Source organism: Acomys russatus, chromosome 26 (genome assembly GCF_903995435.1).
Source record: "Acomys russatus chromosome 26, mAcoRus1.1, whole genome shotgun sequence".
Classification (NCBI taxonomy): Eukaryota; Metazoa; Chordata; class Mammalia; order Rodentia; family Muridae; genus Acomys; species Acomys russatus.
Window position 1 is genome coordinate 20,392,887 of NC_067162.1, and position 10,850 is coordinate 20,403,736.

The window sequence follows — 10,850 nt, forward strand, 5'->3', positions numbered from 1 at the left end:
ATGAGGCCTCAGTTGCTCCCTTGTACATCTTGATAGTGGTCACATCGGATTACAAAGGAGAGAACAGTAGCTCTTCCCTTTGACCCCCTCATTGTTGAGCAGCTCTAGGAAGTAAAGGGTCTGCGGCGTCAGGGTTCTGTGAGTCCAAGTGCACGTCAGCTTCTTTGCAGCTTCTGTTACTTTAACATCTTTAACTGCTTCTCTCCTCTCTGATGCGAACAGCTTAGAATTTTATAGCAGGACCCCTGCCCCTGACAGTCGTGCATGTAGTGAGGCCTAGAGAAAGTAGAGGAACTGGGTCTTTCTCTTTTTAAGACAAGGTTTCTCTCTGTCTGTCCTGGAAGTCGTTCTGTAGACCAGAATGGCCTTGAACTCACAGAGATCCATCTACCTCTGCCTTTCTATTGCTGTGACTATAAGTAGTAGAGCCATGAACCACCATGCCTGGCTTTGAGTCATATTTTGTGTAGTTTACTGTGTCCATGTTGATGCTTTCTTTCCACCCAACAAGATCAGTAGATGCTCAGGGTCAGACAACTAGTGGCAGCTTCCTTCTGAATAGATTTCATCTCCTCTCCTCCAGGCGAGTCCCACTTCACGGTGAACCAGCAGCCCTTCCTCTACTTCCAAGTGCTGTTCCTGACTGCGCAGTTTGAGGCTGCCATTGCCTTTCTCTTCCGCATGGAGCGGCTGCGCTGCCATGCCGTCCATGTGGCCTTGGTGCTGTTTGAGCTAAAGCTGCTTTTAAAATCCTCCGGGCAGAGTGCTCAGCTCCGTGAGTATTTAGGCCTTAGCTGGCACTGATGTGACCACAGCACGTAGTGGTGAAATGGTAACCACTCTGGATTTCTGTCATGTTAGAGCCTGTAGATACTTAAGCTTTTGCAATGGTGTTAGAGTGCTTATTTTTAACCCCTTGGTGTTTTCTGGAGTGTTAAATGGTGATACCAGATGCTAGCATTGTGACCAGACAAAGCCATTCCAAGAGTCATGAATATAGTGTTCATTAGTCCATTCTGACTTTAAAGACCTTGGAAATACCAACCATAGCCACCTATGGTGGCTACCCAGGTGGGAGAGGCAGGTAAACGTGACTGGTTGGGTCAGCACATTCTCCCCAGCACCTGAGCCATGATGGCCGGTACATGGTCATTTCCTGTAAAGGCCATCATGCTGGTCATTCACGATATGAGACATTTTTCTCTACTGTCTGTACAAGGGAAAATGGAGGGCAGTGGTGAGGTCACATTGGGAAATGTGGAGTCGGCTGCAGAAATACATACTTCTCAGCCTGTACGTTTAGTCTCTGTGGATCTCGGTTGCGGCGCTCTGAGGGGCTATGAAAATTGACTGCACTTCTGTTTGATGTGCAGTCAGCCACGAGCCTGGCGACCCTCCCTGCATGCGGCGGCTGAACTTTGTGCGTCTGCTCATGCTCTACACCCGCAAGTTTGAGTCCACGGATCCCAGGGAAGCCCTCCAGTACTTTTACTTCCTCAGGTGAAACCTACGTTTGCCTTTTGCTTGGCTGGCTTTTATTTCTCCTTCTGACACTGACTGTTAGACTCCAAGTCCATACCACACACCACTCAAGCTACTCCTGTGCTTCTGTAGGGACGAGAAGGACAGCCAAGGAGAAAACATGTTTCTGCGCTGTGTGAGTGAGCTTGTGATAGAAAGCCGAGAGGTAAGGCAGCCTTCTGTCTCCCTGGCTGGAGCTTTCAGTGTGTTCTCATGTTACTCTATGTGAGTTATTTGTACATGGCCAGAGGTGGAGGTAGGGTGGGGCTTTCTTTGGTTTTTAACAATGAAAATACTGATCTTGGTCTCACTGTTTCCTAGTTTATATAAGAGTATTCCTGTGCCCCCCTTTTCTTCCAACCCTTTTCCCTAAGGAACTGTGTGTTGTGTTTATTTCCTTGACTGGTAAACTGAGTAAACTTTTTTTCCTCCACAGTTTGATATGATACTTGGGAAACTAGAGAACGACGGAAGTAGAAAGGTGGGTTAAACGTGTCCCCGATTGTCAGAAGGATATAGTCCATTGTACGATTTGCATCTGGATACAGTAATTTTAACAACCGGAAGGATGAAATTATAGGCCCACCTGATGGCTTTAGTTTTACATACACTTTTTTTTCTTTAAAATTTATAAATTTGTGATTAGATAGTGTTTTCATATGTTCAAAAATTGCCTGCCTTTTTTCCTTGAAGCTGAGGCGGCTCTATTTTGATTCATAAAACATGAAGAAAAGCAAATGATTACTATGCCTACTCTCCAGATGGGAAAGTTAGAATACACTTCACCTCTCTCAAAAGGCAATTCCTGAGTACTCAGAACTCCCCAGCAACCCTGGAAATGCTGTCTTCTGGGAGCCTTAGCACTTCCTCTAGAACTTGCCATGTCATGGGGCACCGTAAGAGAAGGGCAGAGCCCAGTCCTGACCCTGGCTCCCCCTGTATGCCCCACAGGTACTCATTTTCCTTTGTAAAGTTGAATAGTTTGGCCCAGCAGCCCAGATGAAGAGCCTGATGATGGTAGCTAGTCTTCTTGGGCATTGTGCCAAGTGCTATGTGTGCGGTTTCTTACTCACTTATGACAGTCCCCAACAAAATGAGAACCAGTATCTTCTGTTTCCCAAATGAAGAAGCAGAAACAAGAGTGGCTAATTATTTTCTTTAAGACCACACAACTGGAATCTGAACATATACATTTCATTGATAGAGGGATAACTCACCCGATTGGTCTAGCCTTGATGGAGCATTGGCATGGATAAGCACAAGTATTGTACAGTCCATCTTCCCTTCCTGTGTGTCCTGGGGCCTGTCAGACTCTCCTGATGATGTGTCTACTGCTGAGTGGTGGAAGTCCTCCTCACCACTTCCTGTGTACTTGTTCAGCATCTGTCTTAGGAAGTAAATTGAAAGTCTTATAACACTTTACTCACCAGCAAATTTAGAGTCACCAATAATTTTGCCTATTCTTGCTCATTTTGGAAAATCTTTCAGAAACCACAAATGTGCCATAGCTGACTCCATGTGCTTCATTAAATGTGCTGTGTCTTTCTTTCCGTGGTTTTAGCGTGGGCTTTTATGTCTTCAAGAGAGTCCAAGTCTGGCAGATGAAAAAGTGTTGATTAGAGCAAACATTTCCAGTTCAAGGGCTTTGTGTCACAGTTGCTGCTGGGTATTGAGTCTCTTCCTCCCCCTTAATATTTGTCTTGTCAGCCTGGAGTCATAGATAAGTTTACCAGTGACACAAAACCTATTATCAACAAAGTTGCTTCCGTGGCAGAAAATAAAGGACTATTTGAAGAAGCAGCCAAGCTTTATGACCTTGCCAAGGTAAATGTGCCCTTTTAATGTCCCTTTTCTTCTCTGTGCTTGATAGATCTGCCGGCCTTTCCGCTAAATGCTCAAAGCTTTTCAGCATTGTCTTTGCTTATACTGTCCCTGTTGAAGTGTTTTCTCTAACATGTTTCTCTAACAGTCAGGGTTAAATTCCCATTTTACCAAATCCTAAAAAGTATCTCTGGCCAAAGAGATACCGTAGGCGTTGTCAAAGCCGCCATAGTTCCATGTGGTAGCCTTCTGTAGTGGCCCGCAGTGTGTAGTCTGAGAGCCTGGGTTAAATGTGTGTACCTAAGAATATGTGATGACTGCAGATGACTTAGGTGACCTAAAAGAGAAGATTCCCTAGGGCTGGAGAGGTGGCTCACTGCTAAAGGGCACTGGTTGCTGTTCCAAAGAATCCGAGTTTAGTTCCCAGAACCTACATGGTGGCTCACAACCATCTGTAACTCCAGTTTCAGAGAATCTGATGCCCCTTCTGCCTCTGCAGGCACGGCATGTACATGGTACACATGCATACATGCAGACAAAACACATACACATATAAAAATAAAAGTAAGTGGTTTTTAAATAAAGGTTTTCTAAATTTAAGAATGCTGTGGTTGAGATATAATTAGGAAAGTATGCAGGTGGTAAGCGTCCATTGGATGAACCGCCCACAGCTGTGGCCACCCAACCCCAGTCTCAGGATGTTGTAGAGCATTCAGTCCATCACTCACTCCAGAAAATTGCTGTTCTTATTTTGCTTATTTAGTTTGTCCTTTTGTTGATTGTTTCCTTAATCTTACAAACTTAAACAGAATGCTGACAAGGTGCTGGAGCTGATGAACAAGCTGCTGAGTCCTGTCGTCCCACAGATCAGTGCCCCACAGTCCAACAAGGAAAGGCTGAAGAACATGGCCCTCTCCATTGCTGAGCGGTAAGGCCAGAGCCAGCTCAGCGGGACCCGGGGTGCCAGGCACAGTGCTCGCCCTACTGCATGTTCAGCTTCACTAGGCTCTAGCAGCTTCCCAGAGGTTATACTAATTCATCTTCTTTCATAGCATCCTGTGATGATGGTGACGGGGGAAGGAGGAGTCCTCAGGGATGTGGGTACTGTTGTAGAACCCACCTTGCTTCCCAGTAAAGTCTCAGAGTTCCCAGACTGTACCCAGATTAACTCCAGAGGTGACTGGATTTAGGGTGCTTTTCTGCAGCAACACAAAAGACATCCTTCAGCAAGTGAGACCTCTCCACTTATGCAGTAGTCCCCAGCATTGGCCCTCAGGCTTTTTAACCCACGGGGTCCTCTTCTCCTTCCTAAAGACTTGACTGCAGAATTGATGGTGGATGTGAGAGAAGCATGCTTCACTCAGAGTGTGTGTAGGTAGAATATCGCCAAATCTACACCAGTCGGCCCTTCACAGTTTCAAAAATGAACACTGTTCGTCACTTCCTAGTGCCCCTCATGCAGAGAGTTCTGCATGCAGATGCATTTTGATTGGAATTCTGTGGAAATCCATACTCTTCCCTCAGCACCCCTCTTTTGTCTTTCAGGTACAGGGCTCAGGGAATAAGTGCAAATAAATTTGTGGACTCTACATTCTATCTCCTCTTGGACTTGATCACCTTTTTTGACGAGTATCACAGTGGTCATATTGACAGAGCCTTTGATGTAAGTTTCTGCAAGGGTGTTTGAAGAACAGGTTATCACCAACAAGCCTGTTACGTGGAGAAGACAAGTGTGATCCTAGGAATTTAACGGTTTCTGTGCCCCAGTGCCTCCAGGCCCTCTTCTTTTTTTCTCTCCCCTTTAATCTAGAAATAGGCTTCTGAATTTTAGAATTCGGTCTGGAAATGAGGATGAAAATCAAGTTAGTAAGCTATCAGGGCTTTATGGGTTAGGGTTGGGGTCTTTTGTTTTCTTCTCTCCCCCACCCAGTGCACCTCCCCCCTCCGCCAAGACAGGGTCTCTCTGTGTAGTCCTGGCTGTCCTGGAACCCTCTCTGTAGACCAGGCTGGCCTTGAACTCAGAGATCTGTCTGCCTCTGGGATTAATGGTGTGCACCACCACCTCCCATCAGGATCACAGCTGTTATGTACAGGAAGAAGAGCATTTCCTGCCCTTTTTGACTGGTTTTGTTTGTTTCATTTTGTTTTTGTATTTTGGGAGGGGAATGGTGTAACTATAATACTGCATAATGCAGCTGGTGATGTTTTCTTTTAAACAGATCATTGACCGATTGAAGCTGGTGCCTCTGAATCAGGAAAGTGTGGAAGAAAGGGTAGCTGCCTTCAGAAACTTCAGTGATGAAGTGAGTCTCTTTGCCCATTACAGAATTCTGTCCCATCCCTTCCAAAACCAAAAGGGGTGTGTGTGTGTATGTGTATGTGTGCGTGCGTGCGCTTGTGCTTGTGCATTTATGTTCCCATGTGTATTGGCACATGTGCGTGTGGAAGCCCACAGAAGATGATGGTTGTCTTTCTCAATTGCTCTCCTCCTTATATACTGAGACAGACCTGGGGGAAGTTGGCTGTTAGTCATAGAATGTACCCCATGCACCCTGTAGAAGTACTTAAGTATTAAAATATCCTGGTGTACACAGACAGTGAGAGAATTAAGCCAGACTCACAGGTCAACCAGAACCCTTTCTCCAAGAAAGGTTGTATGAACTCACAGAACACCATTCTAGAAAAGTGCAGTCCATATGGCTATCGTAACTAGAACTCTCAGAGCTATTGGGACATTAAAATTAAAAGCTGGAGCTGGGAAAGTGGCTCAGTGGATAGTGTTTGATGTGTAAGTACCTACCTACCAGTAGGGTATATAAAAGCTGAGCATGGCAGCAGTATCTGTAACCTCAGCACTGAGGGGTAGGAATGGGGTTGCTAGCCACAATGCTGGGCTCCAGGTTCATGAGAGACACCTTCTCAAAAAAGAAGATAAAGTACTGCAGAGAAAGACATCAGACATTAATCCATGGCTTCAACACATGCACACATGGACAAGCATACCCACACATATGTGAATACAAATTATAAAGTACCTTTTTTTTTTTTTAAAAGAAGCAAGTTCAGTGACTGTGAACTGTTATCATCCCAGAAGCCCAGGGTCACTGCCTCTACAAGGCTTCAAGCTTGTCTACCATAGCTCAAGGTGCTCAGTTGGGCTACGTATGGAACCACTAAGAGAGCTTTAAAACTCTTGGCATCCAGGCTATGCCCCACAAGATTCTTTTTACCCTGGTGGGCTATAACAGGGCCCTCCCCTGATCGTCCCATGCACATTCAGGTAAGACATTTCTTTAGCGCATAGATACTTTACTCTGGACCCAGCTGCCTGGGTTATAGCTTCTTCACATGAGGAAGGTGTAGTTGTTGGGACAGTGGCAGAGAAGCTCAGAAGTCATCCTCCATCCTTTGTCACTTCACACTAAGGGAGGATTCTGCTATTAGCCATTGTTCCTATGTTATTTCTTACCCTCCTGTAGATACAAGGTTTATTGCATCATGGGCTAAAGTCATGCACTAAGCTCTGTCCCTGTAGACTTCTCAAGGAAGGACTAGTGGAGACAGACAGGCCAGCAGGCTTATGGCAGTGGGGAGTTGTGGGGACCTGGGTACCTCTGATACTAAGTGCTCTGTTGGCCTCCTTATGCTGGCCAGCAGAGCCTCCGTGCTTGGACCTAGTGCCTGTGCTGATGGCATGCTGCCCACCAAAGTGTCCTAAGGAGCGGGGATTTGCTGCCACTCATGACATACAGTGCTACCAGTTCCCTTTGGGTGACTGTAGTTCTCCATTGGCAGCTGTGGGATATAGCATGGCCAGGCAGAGCCATGCTGTCCCTCCTCATGCCACTCCTTCTAGGGACTGGATCCCTTTCCCTTACTGCAGGTGTTTTTCTCTCTGTAGATCAGGCACAACCTCTCAGAAGTACTTCTTGCCACCATGAACATCCTGTTCACACAGTTTAAGAGGCTCAAAGGAACAAGTCCGTCTTCAGCATCCAGGCCCCAGCGAGTCATCGAAGACCGTGATTCTGTAAGATCCCAGCATTCCTGAGAAACATTGCTAAGAATCACCTTGCTGGTCTGGAATCCATTTCCCAGCCTTCTTTGGCCACGTGATCCTAACCACTCTTTTCCCTTGGGCCCTACCTAGCACTAGTATGAATGTTATACAGGAAGCTCCTGGGAGAAATCAAAGAATGGGATCGCTGCTGTTCTCAAACTAGGGGTAGGGATGGGTTGGAAATCAAACAAAATACTAATTTGTAATTAGGATTTCTTGTTCATTTTAACATACCAAGTTACTTTGAGTCTTGCTCAGGGGTGAACACTGAACAACACTGTATTCTACTTTTGATTGTACACTCTTCAATGCAAACCTCTGTTTTTCCTCTCTTAGTGTCACAGTCACACTTGAGAGTGACTAGACATCATTATGATCCCGATTTTACGCCCGAGGAGAGTGAAGCCTGCCATAGGGAGCGCTTGTTTGCCCTAGGGCTGGCTCTCAGAGGGCTGGGAGGGCTGGGTGTGACTTCTGTGGGCCTTCCAGCAGTCTCTATGCTGAACAGTGGTGGTTTGGATCCTAGGACTCAATAGCAAATATCCATTGTTTGAACCCTTTAAGCCAAGAGACAGGATGGTCACTGGCTTTTTATTGTTGTCATTGTTGTTTGGGGTTTGGGACTGGGTGTTTGTTTAAATTGCCTTTCCATTAGCCACCAAGCTGTATCTCTTAATTTTTTGAGACTAGGTCTTACACAGTCACCCAGGCTGGTCTTGTTGCCTCAGGCTTCCTGCGTGTTAGGATTACACATTTGTGTCACTGAACCAACTGCCCGGCTTAGTGTTTCTATGGGGCTTTCTGAGCATTTTCTGCTAACCAGACTTGTTTGGGGGAATTGAACATGTTTGACGTGTTTTTCTTTGAAGATGTGTGTTGTCCATTTGTCCCCTTAGGCATTGTCCCTGATACAACTTGTGTGTGAGTAGGAGCAGAAATGTTCACTTCTGGGGATGGAGAGAATAGTGCCTGGGAGTTCTCCATTGGAGTAATCAGCTGGTCCAGTGGTTCTCAACCTTCCTAATGCTGTGACCCTTTAATACAGGTCCTTGTGTTGTGGTGACCCTCCCCCCCACCATAAAATTACTCTTGTTGCTACTTCATAACTGTAATTTTACTGCTATTATGAATCAGAATGCAAATGTCTGATATGCATGATATCTGATATGCATGATATCTGATATGCAACCACTGTAAAAGGATTGTCCAACCCCCAGAGGGGTCTTGACCCACAGGCTAAGCCACTGAGCTGCTCCATGTGGACAGCAAATGCAGCTGCCCTTTGGGAGTCTAGAGCCTGTGTTACTATACAATTGAGCTCACTTTATCTGCCCCGTGCCAGGATTGTTCTGTGGCAAAGGAAGCTCTGAGTAATAGTGTGTTTTTAGAGGTCAGGAGGACCCTGCCAGGACAGGAAGTAGTGCTCTGGCCAGAAAGCTCCCTTGTCTGGAGGGAGCCCGTTCAGCATACCTTCTGAGTGTAGTGTGGTAGAACACTTACGTAGCATGCATGACTTCTTGCATCGCATCCCAGCACAGCAAGGGATGTCTTCCTCTTGCCTTCTTTTCTTTCTTTCTTTTCTTTCTTTGTTTTAAGACTCGATCTCTGTATAGTCTTAGCTGTCCTGGAACTCTCTATATAGACCAGGCTGGCCTTGAACTTACGGAAATCTACCTGCCTCTGCCTTCTAAGTGCTGGGATTAGAGGTGTGTGCCTCTGCCCCCAGTCTATTCTGTATTTCTTATCTTACTTTCTCTTGAGAGGTGAAGATGGATGACATTGAGCATCAACTCATCCATCAAAGCTACCTGCCCAAGAAGTAGTTTCCCAACAAAGTAAAGTGCTGCCAAATCCTGCCTAGCTTCTCCAGAACTCATTTAAAGATGCCAGCTAGGCTGGGTAGCTTAGCTCTTGAAGTACCATGAGTTTTCTCATCATAGAGTGTGATTTCTTTTTCTTGGGACATTAAGAAGACCGTACACTTGACAGTTTATTTCACACATCAGGCAAAAAGCATCTGCTTTTCATCTTTCTGAAACAGCCCTTGAGGAAACCTGGTAATGACCCTTGACTTTGTCCTGACATTGCCATCCTAGTTGAGAAAGATGCAGCCTTTCCTCTGTATGATTTGGATTGCTTTCTTGCTAGCTAGTATGACAGGTACATCTCAGCATGGGCAACCTGAGTCCCTAGAGCCCAGCATCTGCTGCAGCCACCTGAAGGAGCCCTTCTCCTAAGTCTGGTCTAGTGCCCACCCCCTCTTGAATTTCTCTGTTCTGTGCTCAATTTACCACTTAGAAATCAGGTTCTCTTTTTTTAGTTTATGGAAAGACGTGGTTTTAAATTTGTAGGGCCCTCTTTTTACCCCCCCCCGTAACAGTCCAGAAATTTGATAAAGTATTGTGTTTTCAGAAGAGTGTCTTGTGTCCCAAGGGAGAAAAGGAGGAAAATGGGAGAATGGGATGAAAGGAAGTGGCCCTGATTGCAGAGATACAGCCTGAAAGGTTGCATTGCAAGGGCTTTGTGGGGCCTTTAGAAACTCAGATCCCTGTGGAGATGATGGGCCAGCTAGGACACAGGGAGGCTCAGGAAAACGGGAACAGGTGCATCTGAAGCCTCAGCCGTGTAAAAGCTGACCAGATGTGTTAGTGAGGCAGTCACCAGCCTTTGTTAGGCCAAAAGCTTGACACTGTGGAATGAGGCCACAATGGACACATTTTGTAAAGGGGTCATGAGGCTGGAGGCTCAGATGTTCTTGACACCAAGCATGCAGCATAGATGAGCCTGGTGGTGGTTCTCAGTGCTTCATCCTGACCTGACAGTTAACTGGTTTTCTTGTCTTGACCCCCTTTCTCTCAGCAACTCCGAAGTCAAGCCAGAGCCCTGATTACCTTTGCTGGGATGATACCGTACCGGACGTCTGGGGACACTAACGCCAGGCTGGTGCAGATGGAGGTCCTCATGAATTAAGCGCCATGGTTGATGGGGTCTGGGACTGCACTGCACACTTATTAGGCACATGGGCCAGGTGGGGTGGGCTTTCCTGTTTTGTTTCTGTTGTGTTGTGTTGTGTTTTTTGTATTATGTATTTTTGTCAATACCAATAAATTTCTTTGATTTGTATTTCTTTTAAACATTTTTTTCTTTTTTTTTTTTCCCCCTTCTTTTTCCTTTACAATTTTGGGTTATTTTCGTGTGTGTGTGTATGTGTGTGTGTGTGCGTGTGCGTGTGCGTGTGTATAAATGGTGTCAACAGTTTTGGGGCCAGAGGCTGAGAAGCTACACAAGTGTCTGTAATTTGGCTAATGTGATGATTAAAAAAATTACCCATCATGAGCAAGGAATCAAAGCCTTTGGAGTCCCATTCACTCAGATACCATAATTTGTAGCAGAGTCACAGTGCATGTTCACAAATCTAGTTGTGTATGAAGCCAACTTCAGCCTTGGG

The 10,850-nt window shown here is 45.8% G+C and overlaps 1 protein-coding gene across 1 annotated transcript in view; it reads left to right on the top strand.

Annotated features, from left to right (window-relative positions):
* Nup93 (nucleoporin 93) overlaps nucleotides 1-10,558 on the top strand; it is a 101,697-nt gene extending 91,139 nt beyond the window's left edge. The window contains exons 13-22 of the mRNA XM_051169277.1: nucleotides 584-775; nucleotides 1,374-1,500; nucleotides 1,615-1,687; nucleotides 1,958-2,002; nucleotides 3,229-3,345; nucleotides 4,152-4,270; nucleotides 4,888-5,005; nucleotides 5,562-5,645; nucleotides 7,244-7,372; nucleotides 10,262-10,558. Coding sequence (XP_051025234.1) covers nucleotides 584-775; nucleotides 1,374-1,500; nucleotides 1,615-1,687; nucleotides 1,958-2,002; nucleotides 3,229-3,345; nucleotides 4,152-4,270; nucleotides 4,888-5,005; nucleotides 5,562-5,645; nucleotides 7,244-7,372; nucleotides 10,262-10,372 — 1,115 coding nt within the window. The 3' untranslated portion in view covers nucleotides 10,373-10,558. The remainder of the gene's footprint in view (nucleotides 1-583; nucleotides 776-1,373; nucleotides 1,501-1,614; nucleotides 1,688-1,957; nucleotides 2,003-3,228; nucleotides 3,346-4,151; nucleotides 4,271-4,887; nucleotides 5,006-5,561; nucleotides 5,646-7,243; nucleotides 7,373-10,261) is intronic.
* The last annotated feature ends 292 nt before the right edge of the window (nucleotides 10,559-10,850 follow it).